We start from the raw sequence: 19,806 nt of genomic DNA, 5'->3' as shown, positions 1-19,806 counted from the left end.
CATTCTGCAAAAGTGACTATTTACACAGGCTTGATTTTTGAAATGTCACAACCTGATGCATAACGGAATTCTTATCAAAGAAAAATACATACTTGACCTCAGTATATAAATGTGTTGTGTACCAGTACAAAATGAAGACGTAAGATCTTGTTAAAAGGTACATGCTATGTATGTTATACTACAATTTATAGTTGTCTATAAAAAAGTGCATTAAATACAGTATATTCAACATGAAGTAGCTAACAAAGATGAAGTATGTATACGTGTGCCTGACATTGAGAGAAATCAGCCCAAGTGAGCAGATCTATTCATATAAAAATGAGTTTTTTGGATATTCTGCACAGTTAAGTACATGTTGAACACATTTTAAGTGTGTGAACAGTTTGAAATGCTGAGTGTATAACTATCACTGCCATTAATCTGTACATTTTGGAAGCGATAGAAAAACACTCAGGCTTAAACAGATTCTTCAACGCAACTTTAAACATGTCCCTTTATTAATCATTCATTGGAAGTAGGGGGTAGGAGGAATTTAGGAAGTAGTGAAGGAACCATTACCCCCCAATTTACAATTTACATTTACTGGCCCGATTTGGCATCACGGCTGGTGTCTTCTCATCTGAAGATAGTAAAGTATTATTCTGAAATGACATCTTAAATCTTGGATTACCAAACTCATTATCCAGTATTATAGATGAGCATTATCCCCACGCAACATTCCCAGAAGAGGGCACCCAATGCAACAATGGCTCATGCAAACTGCGTTTCTAACAGGAATTGCCATTCCTGGTACTGCTAATTCAGAATAAATCCCCCACAGATAGGGAAGGAACAAACAGCACTTAACAAGAAAATCTAATCTTGAACAATTGTAACTGATTAAAAACAAATTTCAATATCAGTTATTTTCAGTACTTTGTAAATAATGAATGTTAAACAGATACATTTTGGATTCATTAGAAGCTGATATTTAAAGTAAATCACATATTTATGCCACATGTTTAAGGCCGTAAAGACAAAGAAAAATGTCTGAATGTAGTGTGTGATAAATGAAAACGCTCTGCATCTGAAGTCTGCCAAGATTTTTTTCCGCTCCAGCCGTCTTTCCAACATTACAACGACAGCACAAACATCCTGCAGAGGAGACATGGTGAGACATGCATGTCACAGAAATAAATCAGATACATATCTGCTGAAGCAGAATATAATGGCTTCATACATCAGCAGTGAAATGTTTTCTCACTTTATGATGTCCGGCAGCTGGGGGTCTCTATATAAGCCGTTGTGCAAATACCCCAGAGAGCCGTCAAATGACACCAGCTTGACTCGCTCTGCATTCTGGGCACTCGCTGCTACCTCATACAACTGGGTGAGAAAAGCAAAGAAAGTTCAGTCTGCCTAAAACAAAAAGTTATCCTAGATAAAACGCTTAATCAGTTACCTCAGTTTACATTGTGTCAAATGAAAGGCTTTCAGTGCCAGTAATACCTGCTGAGCAATCTGGATGGGAACTAAGTGATCGTCCTCTGAATGGAGGAAAAGGATTGGGCATCTCATTTTCTTCAAACTGCAGAACAGAAACACATATAAAGTCATATTTTACTGGTAATAACAACATTAATAGCTAGTCAAGGTGATATTATGCATCATTTAATATTTAACTATTGTGTATGAGCAAGCAAGTTGGCATTTCATGAAAACATACTTTTCTTCAGTAGGAAAGACAACCTTGTTTTCTGCCCATGGCTCCGGGAAAAAGTACCCAAAGCCAGGAAACTTCCAGTAAAACTTTATACATAAAGAATATAAAACATGGACAAGTTATGGATAATGCAGTAGCAGCCACATGAAATTAACAAATATCAAAAGTCGATAAAATGAGTTTACCCAGGTAAAAGGATGACCTGTTATCTGTTGTCGAGCCGCATTGAATGCACCCTCCAGCATCACACCATCAAAACTCTCACCTGTAAACAAAATTATCATGTTGAGACGTTGGAATTATTTCCTCTAATTTCTATTTGCCAAAATTCACTGGTAGCCAAACCTACTGTACCTTGCTCAATCAGTTTTACTGCAGTGTTAGTGGCCACTCTGCACAGAAGAACACATTTTGTGTATAGTTTGAACACGTTTATTGCAGCTGTGGGCTGATTTTTAATTATTTCTGTCATGAATGCACCATGTAAATTAAATAATTTACTATGCAAGCACAACAACTAAAATGAGCTCATTACAACTATCTGTAAAGTATGTGAGAATTTTTCTTTTTTTACTTTCTACTAACTATCTCCACCATCTTACTAAAATGGCAAAGGTTTTTGTCTGTATGTCCTTTGATTTTCTCGACAACCGTTGCTCAAATCAAATTGTCAGGCAGCTGTATCCTTGAGGACCCAAGGAAATGCAAGCTCTTGAGTTCCACAGGGAACATTTATTAGTAGCACCTTATGTACATGCTGTGTATTGAAAGTGGACCTGTTTACTGTCACACCCTCAAAGTGCATGCTGGGTTCAGCTCGCTCTCCATTGTTTGCTACAGTACTGTCACTGTTTTACGCATTGTCAAAGATGGTTGAGGTTAGGCAGGACTGGCCATTGGTCAGGGGTAAGGAGCTGAACAAACCGACAAGTACATTCAAGAACAGATGAAGAACTAAAGACCATGTTACATTGTAGCAAATGCAAACATTTAAAGCATAAGTGATGTATCGTTTGGAATGAACACTTTGGTTTTTGTAATATCTTGGTTAGCAAATGACATATACTCTAGAATTGCTAGGGGACACAACTGTGTCATGGCCGGTGTTGAGTGTGAAGTTGTTTGGATGAGAGGTTCTTGAGAGAGAGAGAGAGAGAGAGAGAGAGAGAGAGAGAGAGAGAGAGAGAGAGAGAGAGAGAGAGAGAGAGAGAGAGAGAGAGAGAGAGAGAGAGAGAGAGAGAGAGAGAGAGAGAGAGAGAGAGAGAGAGAGAGAGAGAGAGAGAGAGAGAGAGAGAGAGAGAGAGAGAGAGAGAGAGAGAGAGAGAGCTGCAAGCACCAATACTGGAGGCCGAGCAATCGGCTCGTTACCAACAGGCACGTCTTGAACGGGCACTGCACTAGTTTTTTTAAAAAGCTACTCTGTCTTGAAATTATATCTTATTGCCAGATATGATTGTATTGAATATGGGGAGATCTGTCTGCAGTTTGTATTTTGATTTTCTGTGAATATCTGCAACTGTCAACCTTTCAAACTGGACGTGACCTGCCTAAGTTTAACACCAAGGACCCACTTCTGAACATGGTCCCATCACAAACCCTGACAGTGATAGCCTTTAAGACAGATTATTATGTTGAGACCATTTTGGTTCTTAATAGTTTTTTTTTGGTTGTGATTCTGTGCAGAATGCCAAGTGTTTTGCACTACAATGATTTCCTGTGGATACAATTTGTTTCTGTGGCTGGAGTCCTTTTCCCTCTGTTCAGCCATTATCCCCATCACTTCTCATGCTGACTGCTGTATTATATCAATTAGATATGAATAGCAAAAGTGAAAACGTTACAGACTACTACATTAAAGTCTAATACTTACAAAAAGAGAAGCATACAATGCCCATCTTAAACGGTTAGTATACCAGTAACCCGGGTAATTTTTACTTGTATAAGAGTGTCTCTACTTAAGGAAATTGCTGTAGATTAGTCTTTCCTTACTGACCCAGTGCCAAGAGAGTGTCCCCAGATGACGACAGGGCTGTTTCCACTGCGTGCTTTGACCCAGCGGTACAAGTAGAGGGCATCAGTGGTCAAACCGGCTTCAGTCGGCTCCCCCGTGGAATCTCCAAACCCTGCCAGAGATCAGAGAGATGCTCTTCACGCCCACCAGGTGGCAGCCACGGAGAGGAAAACCTGCACTAGACACTGACCTTCAAATGAACTGCTGTCTTTTGACTCCCTACAAGCAACTCATCATGCACAAGTACATTACTCTACAATAATATTATGCCTGAAAATGATATTAAAGCAATGTGCGAAGGTTGTGTATTACAATCAATAAGAAGGCAAACAATCGAAGACGGAAATATGTTTAGACGAAGAGCCATAAATCTCCATTTTCACCAACCTCTGTAGTCGACCACCAGCACGTGGTAACCCAGTGTACTCAATACCTGTTGACACATAATGCTTATTTGTCATCAGAATGGCTATTGAGATATTTTTATGTTTATTAGAAATTCAAAAGATGAATATGTTTTTGTTAGTGATCACTCACTTTTGCCACTCCCACCCGATGAGTAGCTGCCCTGTTGGAATGATTCACAGTCAACACAAATGCCAATAAATTTGAAACTTGGAGAACAAAACAACCAAATATAGCTGTGTGGAACCTTTGCTCTCTGATTTCCAGGGAGCCAACTATAATAAAAATGCATTATTTATCATACCTTGTGCCTGTGTTGCCATGAAGATATATGAAAACTGGACTTCCATCCCTTAAAGTGTTCTGGTACCATGCCAAGTCTTTCCCCTGTGCCTCTTCCCACTGACTTTCAGGGACAGTGTGCCTTGAACAGTTCAGAACAATACACCCGCTTAGAGACACAGCCGATGCTGGATCATTAAAATAAAAGTCTTAGCCTTTATATATATATATATAAATTTTCATGTGGAAAAAAAATGTTGAACTTGGCTTATAAACACCATATGCCGAGGGATATTCCTTCCTCTGATGTTAAGTACATGTTGATGGTCTGATTAAGGGAGAGATCAGCGGGTCGGCTGAGGTCAACAAAGAACGGCACACTGACTGCAAATGGGAAAGAAGGGAGGCGAGCCCTTTTTTATGAGCAAATTGAAGATTTAAATGTATTTTTTTTCCTCAGAGGCAGAGAGGGAATTCACTTACGTCTGTGGGTGTAAACAAGGTGCTGGATTAATTCTGGAAGTGTCCTCTGCAAGAAAGGCACCAAAATAAAGATAACACAGAGGGCCAGTAGGCCTCTTTTCAGCCACCCTCGGGACCTGAGAACAGATAGAGAAACAAAATCAATGTGGCCTCGGACCATCTGAACATTATCTTACATAACTTGGCTTGCAAACTAAGCCAAACAGACTACACACTATGCATCCCTGTCTGTTAATTTAAAAGAGTTATTGATTATTCATATTTAAACGCCCTCTTTCGAGCATTTGTTGAAGTACACCTGAAGCAACAGTTCACACGTGTTGATCCGTACATGTCCAGTCTGAACACTGATTGACTGATTTCTTTATTTGCATGTCAGGCACATAAAGTGCCCAACCCTCATGGGGTTATAAGACACCAACATTTCCATTGCAGTGTTCAAATATTATATTTCATTTCATTGCATAGTTAATTTACAGCTCTGTGTTAAACTAAATATTCTGCCCTCTCTCCGAGGCTTGACAAATAAAATCTTCTACAAAAAAAAACTTCCCTTCCAGGTCATTATAGTAAAAAGTACGTCCCTTATGTCCTCAAAGACAGGAAAGAGGAACGAAAACTGAACTTTGTTCTCAATTTCACAGAGCTCACAACAAACAAAGTCTGTCGTCCTCTGGAGTGAATTTAAACCTGCAGGTCTCTAGGGCTAATGGTAACGTTGCTGCGTCTAAAAGTGCCCATAGGGATCTTTATGGTTTCTTTAAATTATACTTCACATAAAGTTCTTCATTTCAGCTATTCAAAAGAAGTGTCTCAACACTACAGAAACACTGGAGTAGTTTTACTCCTGCCTCCCCTCTTCATCCACTTTATATCTGACTTTGGCTACAACTCTGCTTCATTTTAGCTGCAGGTTCTGCATGACTCAGCAACTGTGAGGTGCTAGAGGTAGAAATCACAAACCCACTTTGCCGATTCAAATCACAGTTCTGATCCAAATTGTGGGCACTGACTTTAGTGAATTCACTGTTCAAATGTGCTGCAGTGAGTGAACACCTCGCCATTCAAACAACAGATGTACACTCAAGCCTGTTGGCATGTGCGAAGCTGCTCCGCACATGTCCTACCAGTCTGTGGTTGCAGCATTAATACAGAAAAATTCATGGGAGAGATGAACTGAATAATGTAATCAAGAAGTCAGGCTGTCATGGGAATCAGTCTTGACTCCCTGGAGGCAACAGCAGAAAAGAGGATGCTAGTCAGACTATTGCCAATTAATGGACAATACCTCCCTCCCCCTCCATTAACACTCTAATCAGCCAGAAGAGCCCTTTTAGTCCAAGGCTGGTATCCTCCACATCGCTCGAGGGAAACATACAGGAGGTCGTTTATTTCAACAGCCATCAAACTGTCGCCTCATCTGTCCGAGGTTAACACTTTTTTTTTTTTACTATTCAATTCTAAATCTTTTCTAGAAGGTGTCCACAAGCTGATATCGGATTTGTTAACAAATGCACTGCGATGTCATGAACGCTTTGTTTTACTGCACAACCATTTTTCTACTCATTTTTGTAGCATGAACAAATAATTCATGAAAATGTTATCTTTTACATTTTCCACCCAAAGTTTGAACATGGAGATAACATTTAGCGACTTTTACTCATGTTTATATATTCACAATCCAGGTCTTGACCACAAATTCCATAACACTTCCTTGTCTTTCAGTGGGAACCTCTCTGTCAATTTAAGTGTCCTCTTCAAAAATGAGTAAAAAAAATGAGCCTACTGTGTGCGCCAAGGACTGGGTAAGATCTCCTTTTTTTAATGCTACTATTGTATAAACGTTTAAAATTCTGGTATAGTGACAACGTTATTTTGTATGTAAAGAATTTAAAAACAAAAGAACTTTAAAGTATTCTCATCTCATGAGGGACACGGCAGATGATTTAAAATTATTTGCTATAATATTATTATATGATAACTATTGGAGGGTGGCTGGAGTCTCCCTTAGGGATAGGGTGAGAAGTTCAGTCATCCGTGAGGAACTCGGAGTAGAGCCGCTGCTCCTTAGCGCTGAAAGGAGCCAGTTGAGGTGGTTCGGGCATCTAGTAAGGATGCCCCCTGGGCGCCTCCCTAGGGAGCTGTTCCAGGCACGTCCAGCTGGGAGGAGGCTAGTGGAAGACCCAGGACTAGGTGGAGAGATTATATCTCCACACTGGCCTGGGAACGCCTCAGGATCCCCCAGTTAGAGCTGGTTAATGTGGCCCGGGTAAGGGAAGTTTGGGGTCCCCTGCTAAAGCTGCTGCCCCCGCGACCTGACCCCGGATAAGCGGATGAAGATGAGATGAGATGAGATATATTTTTGAATATGTAACTGTAAGCTTTATGTATCTTTCTAGATTATATACGTTTATTTACGCATGTTATTTGTGGTTGACTTATTTGATTTATCCCCCAAATACTCCATGTACTGTTATTTTCATGTGGTAATACTACTGTGTTGTTCATAAAGTTTTGAGGGGGAAAAAAAAAAGTCCCATCACAGGTGGGTTTCACCATAGGCTATTAAAATAAGGGTGTCACCCATGTTGTCACCTTGGAAATGTCTCACCCGTCACACCTCACTTACATGCTAGGTTAATTTGAAAAATTCAGCCTGTTGTCGAATGCACTCATAACAACAAAAACAACAACAACAACAACAACAACAACAACAACAACAACAACAACAACCTCAAAATATCTAAGTTGGACAGGGAGTTACTGGAGCTGACTATTCCAGATGCAGAGACGGACTTCCTTCCCGTGACAGCCTGAGAGCAACACTTTAACGCAACACTTTAAAGCAACACTTTAGACTAGAGCAACACTTTAGAGCAACATTAGAAGAAACCATATGCTACTAAAGTGAAGCCGCTGAAGCTGTTACTCACGGAGCCTCCTCTTTCTGGACCCTGACGGGCCTCTTCACTTTGCCGGCTGCGGGGGACGAACCGCCTTGTTTGTCGCCCCTCTTCCTCATCATGAATCGCACGAATTATTCAGGTAAATATTCTTCAATATGTATTCAAACCCCTGGGTAACGGCAGAGGCTGACTCTTGGAGGAAACGGCTCGAGATAAGTTTGATTAACGTTCAGTTTAAGGGGAGGTACGTGTGATTGTTAAGGTAGCACTGCTCAACATACGGTTCATTACGAAGCACAATACACGCTGCACAGGACGCCACCTTAAACATCCAGCTGTCAGAGAAATGCCTGTTAGCAGACTTGTAACAGTAGGTACAGTTATAAGTCTGCTGTTAGTTTAATCCATTTTTATATCATCTTAAAAGTATATGCATTTATGCTGGGCCCATGCGAGAAGAAATGTTTCAGCAACAAACAGTGTCAGAGTGCCAGAGTGTGCTGCACCAGAGCCAGAGTGAATGAAGGCTTTGATGAGTACAAACACCCTGAGTAGGCCTATATGCTCCTATACAAATACCATGAGAGAATTTATTTTTTGAAAGATTGGTGTTCATGTGATCATGTTTTCCCAGAGCATGGGGCAGCTTTTGATATGAACTAAGATTGTAAGAGTGTGGTATGAGCTTTCTTCGCAGTTCAATGGCAAAGGAATAAAGGACGCCTCAAATGCAGTTTGAATGGTTAAAAATCAATTCAGCCACTGTGGAGATATAAACGCCCAAAACCGACTGCCTTGCCTGCAAATTTGAAGGTCTATTGAGGAGTATCAGTAGGCTAGAAACTGTGAGTGGGAGAGTTCAACATATTAAACCAGGGGAGCATACACACCTAAGAAAACCCAGTGCTGATGACATCAAATCATCTTAAAGTTTGTCCTTAATGAATCATAACAACATAGGACCCTAGGAACATAGGCACGCTCCATCCAGTAGAAATAATTTCCCCCTTGGATTATGAAGTATTTCTGATTCTGATCTATGAATCTGCTAAGGAGCTCTAAAGACGGCAGTCCAGCACTTTCCTAAGATACTTAATGTGCATGCACTTCCTTTATTTTGTCATCTATATTAAGTTTATGTTTGGATTCCCAGGTTCCCTTCTCTACCCTATCCAATCTGTCTATACATTTATACATGTCATTTCTACTCCGATATTGACTAATTAGCTGATCCAGCATTCAGATCCAGTCATTTCATTTCTATTATCATACACAGCGATACAGTTGGAGCTATTTAGTCCCTTCAAATATATGTTTGCAACACTGGTTAGGGTTTTATATTACATTACATCTGTTTGCAGCGCACTTTACATGGAAGTGTTATTTATTTATTTTTGCTGCTAATGTCCACTTTATTATATGTCAATAAATAAGGAAGTAAATTTATGTCTGTTAATTTGTTACCTTTTTTTAACAAGGCTAAATGTTTATGTCAAGCCTGATGCCTTCACTCACATGGACAGGTATTCGCTTCATTCATTCAACAGTAGCTCAGCCCAGGGAACGGTATCAGATTGGATCGGAAAAAAATGGATCCGTGCATCTGTAATGTCTATGCACCATGCAATTTGGAATGATGTCACACATGTACGCTACATGTGAGCAATATATAGGGACAATTTTCCTGTCAGACCTTGACAACTCAGATGAGCACATATGTACTTTATGTACAAGCATTTCACTGACCACATCGTTTCTGTTGGCCAGGATTTTTAACTTTTCTCCTAGGAAATACACATTTTATGTCCTTTTTACATCAAATGGTTACCTTTTCTGCCCTACCATCTGATGTCCAAGTCTGCACTATGTTGAGAGCATACACTGAGTATTGACTATTTTTTCCCATCACAGGGAGCAATATGTTATAGATTTGTGGCAGCAGTAACAACGGTGGTGTGTTTGGAATAAATAGCATTATAATCATCCATGGGAATAAACAGAGGAAAAACTGTCAGGGGTTAGCAAGAGCAGCTATTATTGCATCAAGTCTGACAAGTTTTGTTCAATCAGTCATACATCATTTTGAATTAAAACATTTAATAAAAAATAAAACATAATTTTGTCCTAAAGGTAATACTTCACATTAATTCCACATCAAAAAAGAATTGAATATAAATTAATCTATTTTATTTGTCAATGAAATTGTACAAGGTACAACTGCACTGTCAACATGCATGATTCATCTAAAAGCAGAATGTGTCAACCAGCTTGGCACACAGAAAAAGAGTCACTCGGTTGAATGGGGCTGTCTGGCACTCCAGAATCCAGCCTGTCTTGCCGAAAAGACACCACCTCCCAACACATCCAACACCTGCACACTGGCCAGCAGGATGCCTGACAGAGAATTTCAGCAAAATAAATAAAGAAGATGTTGCAGATGACTACATCAAGAACTGTGTGCCTCTGGCTGTATCAGGGAACCAGTAGAGAGGACGCTGGCTTCACTGGAGCTCTCCAGTAGCCGATGGGTCAGGTAAACCCCAAAAGTGACCTAAAATGTATAAAATAACAAGCAAAGTGATTTATCTTTTCATGCACATGCACTTCATCTCCCCCCCTACTGCCACAACACACACACACACACACACACACACACACACACACACACACACACACACACACACACACACACACACACACACACACACACACACACACACACACACACACACACACACACACACACACACACACACATACAGCATCTACACGAACGAGCAGTAAATGTGTTTGACTGACCTTCCCATTGCGGTAGGCCGACAGAGACATTAGGGGCTCTTTTGTTTTGGTCCCAGTTTCCTGGTCTATTCCAATCATCTGGCACCTTCCACACTGGCCTGTGACCTTTTGGTTAATCACATTCATCTCTGAGAAAACCAGTTTTATTATATTTGAAGATTTCATCATGTCTCTCAAAGTGTCAGCTCACCACGAATGGTGTGTTGCCAATAATCAAGAATGGCCAATTATCCTCCTCAAATGGTTCTACTCCAGTGATGACTAAATTGGCTCGGAAGCGGCTAATGACATTCTGTGTGTCAAGGAGCTGATCGCCCTCAGAGTCGTCCTGTCTGAGAAAGGAAATGTGGAAATTGCATGTTATTTTGCAGCGCTATATGTATTATCCACTGTAATGTAAATGTACAGATCCCGATGTTTTTCACTGGAGCATTTTGAATTTTGAATAGCGCATCAAGTGTTCAAACCTGCTGCTCATTAGTTTCTGAATGAGCGCCACACTGGCGCGGTTGATCATGAGATACTGCGCTTCATTCACCAGGGAGAGGGATGTAGAGGTGGCAGCTAGAAGGGAAAGACTTTATATTACCCCAGTGATTTGTTCAAATTGAGGAAAAACATTCGGATATCTGGTTTGCACAACCATTCATCCTCACAGAGCCTGAAAACTGAGGTGCTGCTGTAGTACAAAGGGTGAAATTTGTCAAAATGTGCACTCACAATTCAACATGCATGAATGAACAATATGGATAAAATCTTCTCTCTTTGTGTGAGTAATTTAATACAGAAATGGTAATGTTAACTTTAAAGTCCTTGAATGTTCAGTTTGAACATCTACAATTCAATGATAACTAGGGCTGGGTTAAAAAAAAAAGAGATTTTCCAATTAAACTTGATCTTCTTTTGAATGATTCAATATCAATTCACAAAAAGAGAAATTGATCTTTTCTTCTTGGTATCATATGAAACTAGAAGATCTTAGGCATTCACTGGTAACACCCAAGAGTAATGTCTGAGCACCAGTATATTTGTCATAAGGAGTACTAATCCTTATGTGGCTCTTGGCATGTATAGAAATTTACCAGTCCGGTATGGTCAAATGAAAAGATGTATCAGTTATGGGATAGGTAGTATCCAGTATTTTTGGAGCTTGACTCATACTAGAAACTAAAAGTCAGGATATTTCGTAGCTGATATATCCTAATGTTTAGTCTTTGGTTTGAGTCATGCTCCAAAAACATGGTTGTTTCTCAATGGTAACCCTAGTATGTGAAAACTCTAGTGGGACTGCCTGACGACCTATCTCAACCATAACCATTAAGGTCTATGCCAAACAATCTTTTGAGAGTTTCACATATTTTGGGTTACCGTCTAGATACAACCTAAAAACACTAGAGCGCACACTTCCCATAATGCAACCCGATAGTATCTCTTTGTTAGATCCTCCCTGGCTGATAAATACCCACGACTTTCAAGTTTCAAGTCATCGCCAGATTGCGACACAGGCGTGCAGTGGAAAAATTTGAGTCTATGCCCAGGCTTAGAACTCAGGGAATTCTCCCAGTTCCTTCACAGGCAGAGCACTACTAACACCAAAACTGAAATAGATGTATAAAACAAAGGAAGCACCAAAAGCAAAGTATATCATAATCCTGTTTTGTAAATCCCTTACACGTCACCCATCATGTTCCAATCTGAATAATAAATGGAAAAATATATTATTATATTGCCAAAACGTAGCCTGAATGTCACATTATCTGGAACATAAGATTTTTTGTAGACTTTTAAAAAGACAGGATAAAAATAAAATGTAGACATTTCAAGTGGCCAGTAGAAGGGAATGCAAGGTCCCAGCCAAAACCAGGTAGTATTAGTAGGATATGTGACCTTGGATTGCTCATGTACTGTGTTACAGACAAATCCAGGGTGAAGAAATAAGATCCAGGAGAACAGGTAACGTGGATGAATATTGTAGGTACCTCCACTTGGCCTCTTCTTCATGTCTCGGGTAAAATCAGGACTTTGTCTTATCAGGCGGCATGGTTGTCCAAGGAAGTCTGAGAGCCACGATGCAGCCTCATCCCCACAGTCGACAGTGTCCACCCTGGTGGAAGAAGCTAGCATTATGTTCTGGAGGCCCCCCGGGGGAAATCTACAATTTGATGCTGCTGTGTGACATCTAATCCAAGAAACTGTGGATGAATTGCTTTTCTTAAATTGTGCCTTGTCATGAGGGTATCTAAGGAGATCAATATCATCTATTGCTCATTGTTTGTTTTTCCATTAAAAGGGTTAAATAGGAAATTGAGAGCAGGAGACTGTATAAGGCTATCCACTGTAGAAAGGTAGCGTCAAGAACGATGGAGCGAGAGAATGCACTGACATGAGTGAAAAATATAGAACAAATGACAAGTGTCACAGTATTTCCTGCAGCTGCTGCTTTCAGATATTTTAACGTCACCAGCTCACCTGTCACCACAAACTTTACTCTGACACACACGATAGCGTGCGTTCATTTCAATGTTTTCCAGGGGAACTGAAATGGTATCCATCCCTGCAGGGCAGTGAGAAAAAAAAATACTGTGACAAAGAGGATATACAGCAGAAAATCCGACTGATTGAAATTTCTTTTGTTAAACCGCGTGTTTAACCGATGACAGACTGTCTGACCTGATGCCTGCAGGAGCAATTTGTTTGAGGGTAGGTGGACTTGAGGCTGAATGAGGCATAAACGCGGCTCTCTCTTCTGACTCAGGCACACGCTGTTTCCATTCACCACCATCCAGCTTCTGTCATACAGTAAACCCAGCGGTCCCACCGGCCAGTCGTGGACCTGCATGAAGAACAGCACAGAGTCAATTCAAAGCAGAGAGATGGACAGAAAAAGGACACACAGGCACAGAAATAAATGCTTGGGTTATCCTCAAACCTCATAGGCTCCACATGATTTGATAGGATATATGTAGATGTTAGTCAGAGTATAAGCCTCCCCATGGCTGTTTGGCTCTCTGTGTCCAACTCCCCTCAGCGATACTTCTGAAGGCTTCTCCTTCTCATCTGATTTACATATTTCTCCATTAGATTTGATTGGAGGATCTTCATTTAGGCCCTGAGTTGCTGCTGTGGCTGTTTTTAGCTTCTCTAGTCTCACTTGGTCCACCGTGACTGGTTTCTCTACGAAGCACTCAGCAACAAAGTTCAGGAACTTTTGACAGTCTTCAAATGTCGACATGTAGCCAAAGGACACACGCACAGATCCGGTCGGCTGGCCGTCCAGCAGGTCGATGCTGTCTCCACAGACGTGGCCGGCCTTTAAGAGAAAATGACAATGTTTTATTCTACCTACACATGGCCTTAAAAACCCCTTAGCATTCGACCGGTGTTTATAGAGGGAGATGGCAGGACAAAAGTGGATGCCACAGAGAAGCGTGTACATCCTCAAAGCTGGGGACCTGAAGATTCATTTGAGATGCAGCTCAGCACTGTGTGTCAAGTTTTAGTCATTAATCTGTAATCAACATTGTATTTTGCTTTTTGGCACCTGTTGAATGCTGAAAGTATAGGGCTTGCAACATTGTGGTATTCATTTATTATGCCCATCCTCATGCTCTATCAGTTGTTGCAGCAATTTTTGGGTTGATACCATTTGTTACACAGATTTGGGGCTGTATTTAACCATTTTTTTCCACTCAAGGATTGATAAAAACTATGAGGAACACCAAAGAAAAATCCATGCTGTGGTTTTGATATCTAAAATGTTTGACATTTAAAAATATCTGCAAGAATGACATTTTTCGACGATTGGAGGGCGAAACCTTCTGTTCTGGAAATAGCTCAGAAGCCCCTTTAGTGTTAATATACCTGGGAAAGCCATCCATCCTCTGAAGGCCCTATCTCTCTAGTTGGTGGTTGTAAAGTTTTATGAGGCTGTGATTATCCTAAAGGTCAGAACAACTACTTTTATACAGTGAGGTCAAATAAAAAACAAATGGTCTCACTACAATGAAAGGGCTACTATGGGACTAAAAAAATCACACAAATACAACTGGCCTCATGGAATCCACAAGAGTCTCTTTCCAGCTTTCCAGTCAGGCCTAAAGGGTGGGTATCCATAGAAACCGTTTTCATTCAGATATCTTGAGGAGAAAGGTCAAGGAACCCTGTTGAAAATGACCATGGCAGTTTTTCCTTCACCAGGACTTAGTCACATTATTTAGCCCCCTCCCTGACAAGAATAATATGGGTTTTTTTTTACCAATGGATTATTTAGATTTTCCAGTTGATACCAACATATTCAATATAGACCTTTTCAATGGAATGATATTGCCAGGCAACATCCTGTGCCCTTGTTAACTTCCTGTCAGCTGGTATCATCCACATAGAGTGGCGAAGTCGCCGCTGGACCCCCATGGGACCTCTGAGATCGTAAAAAATGAATGGGTCTCATTGCAGGTAATGTAATTATCTGCTGGTCCCAGCCGTTATGTGCCCCAAATTAGAAATATGTTGTTTGTGGATTTAAATGATAATTGTTTGTGTCAAGAGTTTGACCGTTTATTGTGCAATTGTTCAGGCTGTAAACACAATGACAAAGACTACATGTCATGTTGCGTATGTGATGTCAGGTCATCACCCTTTCTCACAGCTTAAAGAAAGCGTAAGCTCTCCACATGCCCCAACTTGTAATGGTTTTCACCCCTTTCCAGGCGATTATCTGCCCCTTGGAAAAAAGGCGGTGAAGTGGAGCAGAGATATTGCCATGTCTGTACCAGAGGACGAAGTGGTGATGTATATGATTTGCGAGCGAACAGTTGTAGGTCACAAAGCGGCCTCACACAAAAACCTACCATTATCAGAAGTCTTCAGGATAAATAGAATTTTTTTTGCATGAAAAATTATCTTTAAAAAACACAAACAACATATGTGAATTTCACGGCACGATTCAAACCTTACCAGGAAGTATTTTTTATTAGCCATAGGAATACGTGCATCAGTAATTAATATTGAGATCCCATGTACAGGAAATACAAAGGCGGGACTTCACCGCTCTATACACTGCAACAGGAAATAAACTAGGACACATTTAGAATGTTTATGTTTATATCTGTGAAATGGTCTATAAATTTAAAGCTGACTGCACTACAGCCTCTGAAAAACAAAAGGCAGACGGGTCATCTGACATTAGTCCTACTGATCTCTCACCTGCAGGTTTCTCCTCATCTGCTGATCTGTGATACCGAGGAAGTACTGACAGGCCCCGGTGTTGCAGAAGCAGCCTGTGCGGACATGGATATTGTACAGACTGGCCATTCTGTCCACCTAAGGGCAACAGAGCAATTGCTTTAATGTTCACCAGCACTGCCTACGCACAAACATGCAGTTGTTGTGAAACAGAAAGGAATCCTATTTATTGAATGCACCTGAGAATAACCAATTATCTGTCCATGAGAATCCTTGAGGTTGAAGTTTAGGATTGCGCCCTGTGTGATTAGACTTTCAAACTGGCCTTCGGTGTATAGCTGAGCCACTGGTTGCCCGTTGCCATGGCAAAGACTTGACAGCAGCATGTAAGTGTAGCGTGCCAAGCCAAACGTGTGCTGTTGGATGTTGTGCATGCCACCTTAAGGCAAAAAAGAATTGAGACAGGACTGGTGTTAATGTTAAACTTGAGCAGAAAATGAATGTCTTGCATATGCATTATGATTCTGCAATTAAATTAGTGGTTTAAAGCTCCAGTTGGTAAATTATATAAAAATCTTTCTCTTATTTGCTGAATCTGATGAACTATATCCTGACAGCATTACATAAAAATAAAATGATGTTCTGTTGCTCCTAATTGCAGCTGCGAGATACAAGTTTCTCACCTCAAATGTTTCCAGAAATATATTTTAGTGTACTGTTGTAGCTGTAAAATGAGAAAGTTTGTGGCCAGGCATGTTGAAAATAGCTGAGAGGAAACTAAGCACCGCCCAAACGTTCTCACTGTATTTTACAGCTAAAACAGTACACTAAAATATGTTTCTGAAAACATTTGAGACAAGAAATAGGCACTGCCGAAACCAAATCTTGATTCATATTTTATCAGCACTGCCCAGTTTGACGGTTTGACCGGCGTTCACAAGCAGTGATTGACACGTTGGAGACTGCTCAGCTCTGATTGGCTGTTTCCCTTCAGTAGTGGCGAAATCTTGCAGATGCTGTTAGGAGAGGTGGGAGGAGGCAGAGGAACATGATTTTATGTTTTATTTTATGAGTATCTGTCTCAGGATATAAAGTAGTGACAGTTTCAGCAAATACGACAAAAACATATTTTTTGTAAACATAACCGAGTAAAGCTTTAATGTTTTTCTAAGGATCAACATGCACCTGTGATCCTGTCAAGAGCTTCAAAACCATGATTTACGGCGATGATGTCCAAGAAAGAGACAGTCCCATCTTCAAATCTTTATCAGGGAGAAAGAAAACATTGCATTTGAGAATAATGATGCAGCAACGATAGACCAACTGTGAGCTTTCAGGGACTATCTTGGTTTTGGAAGGCTTGTTACAATACTTTACCTGCCAAAAATGTTTTCTGCCTGCACATAATAATCTTCTCCGGAGAGGTAAGCTGCTGCTGTGCCTCCTCCAAAATAAGTCTTTTTTAGCAGGCCTGCTGCGTTGTTATGGACAAGAAGGGCTCCTAGACCTGTAGGGAAGCCAAACATCTTATAGAAGGAGATGGGAATGAAATCAGCAGGGCACTCCTGAAGGTTTAGAGGGGAACAGCTGACATGAGAGGCTGCGTCGAGCAGCACAAACCAGCGGCCTTGGCGGTCACACGCTGGGTAAAGGCGTCTCGCCTGGATGCCTTTCACATGGCTAAGGGGATACTTTCTCCCAGAGAAGTTGCTCTGTGCTGGGTAGCAGAAGAGGTGCGGCGTCTGGCAAATAACATCTTCACCTTGAGCCTCGTGCTTTGCCCTGTTTTCCACTTCCTGTGGGGAGACAGGAAGGGCGACTACCCCCCGGCCAGAAGTCAGTCCTCTTATGCCGACTACGGAGGTATGGCTGTCAGTGAGGAAGCAGAAGTGACTCCCCACTTCACTCTCAGTCTGTGGCCTCCAGGGGAAGCTCTCTGCCACTAATTTGAGTGCAGCTGTACAACCAGAAGTGAAGATCACAGAGTACTCCTCAGGGGTGGCGTTAAAATGCTGCAATACCCTGTAAGAAAATGTTCTGTTTTTTAAACTCATTTGATACAGCAAAGTACCGTTCAAAAGAGTCACATGGGTCCATTATGAATGCTTCTGAGGGCAGGCATGGACTTTACCTGTATCTGACCCTCTCCACTGTGTCATGTGTCAATCTGCTGCTGGGGTTATGGCTGTGAGGGTTTCCTATTGGGACACAAATAACAATACTTAAATGCTTCAAGTTTTAAGACTTAATAATGAATAAATAAACACATGGTGAACTCTTTTTTTATTTTTTTTTACCGTACACATTTCTTGAGATGTCCTGGAAGTAGTCCCTGAGCAGTGACTCAGGATACAGAGTAGTGGCTGCATGATCCAGGTATGTTACTCCTGTTCACAATAAAAGAGCATCCATGTAAGCGCTCAGCCCGTCACAACAACCGCTCACGACTGAACACAAGCATTACCTTTAATCCGTGTGAACTCCCGCTCCACCACGTCGCGTAAGTTCCCCCCGTAGCCGTAGTGACTCGACACCCGCTTGAATGTGTCAAAAGTGCAAAGCTTTTGGAAGTCCATCGAGCCCTTTCCGCTGGAGACAGCTGCAGAGACGGTGCTACAGAGGAGACTGTTCAACAGCAAAAGTCACAACTACTTTGATACTCATCGTTGACATGTTTCAGGGTCTAAAGTCCAGCGGCTCAGCGTGTTGTCCTGCCCCCGTTCGTCCTCGCGTGTACCCGTGGGCCGCGGTGGGACGACGTAGCTATGGTGTCATAGACGGTAGAAGTCACTGACTCCCGCAGAGTTGAGTTCGTGTCGCAGCGGACGCCGAGCTGGTAAGAAACCACAAGGAGCATTGCTCAGCAGTCTAAACTCTGTGTTGTCGTTGAGAAGAGACACTGGGTTGTAATAACTCAAACACTGATGTGATTAGGTCCTGACTATCTCCTCCCCCTACAACTTTGAGCTAAGTTAGCTTCATTTCTGGATAGCTTTGTGCTCTCAGGAACATCAGTGGAGTGAAAACAGCTAACCTGGCAGTGGTAGTAGTTATTTCACATTGAATATATAGCATATACTCAACTATTTTATATTAAAAAATACAAGTTATATGTTTACATGTGTATTTTGATAAATGTATTTTTTTACACATTTAATATCTTTTGTGTATTAGACTTTTGGTTTTTGTACAATGATATGTAAAGGATATATCTAATACACGTTAATATACTGTGCAATACATAGGTCAATACCTTATATATTCAAGATTTGACATTATAATAGAAAGTTTATTTATATAGCACCTTTAAACAAAAGTTTACAAAGCGCTTTGACGGACAGAGCAAAGACAAGGGCACACAGAAATCCACACACATATACATCAACAAGGTGAGACCAACGATAGGACGCATTTAGGAACAGTAAGAAAGACAAATGAATAATGAGAAAACAGATGACTAGGTAAAAAGACAGTAAAAAGAGCATAAAACAATAAATAAATGAATAAAAAACACGACATCACATAAAAGCAGGTCTATAAAGATGTGTTTTAAGAAGTGATTTAAAAGAAGTCCCTCATTCAGCAAGCACTCGGCCGTGAAAATTTGGCTATGCATAACTGTATATAGGCATGTATACTATATGAATAAGGACCATGAAGGGTCATACACAATGTCATACATAGTTTGTTTTGCAAACTGTTTGAAAATCACTGTTGGTTGTAATATGTAGCATATGTGGCACATACACAGGTCGCCTCGGCCGTCTAGGTATGCTGCAGGATTCCAACCAAAAAGTAAGGTATGAATAATGGTTCTTTTCATCAAATTCTTCATTTAATCCAAAACGGTATCATTCATATACGCAGAAAATACGTTTCATATTTTTATGAATTAAAATAGAATAGAATAGAATTACTTTAATGATCCCACACTGGGAAATTATTTAATTATTTATCAGGCTACCAGGTCTGAAAAGTTGCATTATAGCTCAGCACAAGTGAAGACATTATAGAAGTACTATTGTTGTCCTCCAGCA

The 19,806-nt window shown here is 40.8% G+C and overlaps 2 protein-coding genes across 2 annotated transcripts; both read right to left on the bottom strand.

Annotated features, from left to right (window-relative positions):
* Positions 1 to 968: 968 nt before the first annotated feature.
* LOC310953524 (lysophosphatidylserine lipase ABHD12-like) lies at positions 969 to 7,948 on the bottom strand. Its single transcript, XM_083922585.1, has 13 exons — positions 7,817 to 7,948; positions 4,884 to 4,999; positions 4,679 to 4,784; positions 4,423 to 4,542; positions 4,251 to 4,281; positions 4,101 to 4,146; positions 3,696 to 3,825; positions 2,057 to 2,094; positions 1,888 to 1,967; positions 1,706 to 1,788; positions 1,489 to 1,567; positions 1,244 to 1,365; positions 969 to 1,134 (listed from the first exon to the last, which is right to left on the bottom strand). Exons 1-13 carry the CDS (start codon positions 7,906 to 7,908, stop codon positions 1,113 to 1,115), a joined length of 1,065 nt encoding a protein of 354 aa, XP_083778711.1. The 5' UTR covers positions 7,909 to 7,948; the 3' UTR covers positions 969 to 1,112.
* Positions 7,949 to 10,151: 2,203 nt separating this feature from the next.
* On the bottom strand, positions 10,152 to 18,345 carry mocos (molybdenum cofactor sulfurase; the record flags this gene model as incomplete). The annotated part of the gene is made up of 15 exons (XM_083922561.1): positions 10,152 to 10,340; positions 10,589 to 10,693; positions 10,779 to 10,920; positions 11,056 to 11,152; positions 12,568 to 12,692; positions 13,058 to 13,142; positions 13,259 to 13,421; positions 13,518 to 13,898; positions 15,791 to 15,907; positions 16,009 to 16,208; positions 16,955 to 17,031; positions 17,147 to 17,791; positions 17,901 to 17,967; positions 18,067 to 18,156; positions 18,234 to 18,345. 15 exons carry the CDS (start codon positions 18,343 to 18,345, stop codon positions 10,236 to 10,238), a joined length of 2,511 nt encoding a protein of 836 aa, XP_083778687.1. The 3' UTR covers positions 10,152 to 10,235.
* Positions 18,346 to 19,806: the final 1,461 nt, after the last annotated feature.

Source organism: Echiichthys vipera (genome assembly GCF_963691815.1).
Source record: "Echiichthys vipera genome assembly, chromosome: 11".
Lineage (NCBI taxonomy): Eukaryota > Metazoa > Chordata > Actinopteri > Perciformes > Trachinidae > Echiichthys > Echiichthys vipera.
The sequence above is the reverse complement of the archived record's forward strand: the minus strand, read 5'-3'. Positions and strand labels throughout refer to the sequence as shown.

Coding starts and splice junctions, on each gene's coding strand:
- LOC310953524 (XM_083922585.1), bottom strand. CDS start 7,908: ATGATGAGGAAGAGGGGCGACAAACAAGGCGGTTCGTCCCCCGCAGCC. Junction 2,095..3,695: donor GGACACTCTCTTGGCACTGG/GTCAGTAAGGAA, acceptor TCTTCTGTGCAG/AGTGGCCACTAACACTGCAG. Junction 1,789..1,887: donor CAGGTCATCCTTTTACCTGG/GTAAACTCATTT, acceptor TTATGTATAAAG/TTTTACTGGAAGTTTCCTGG.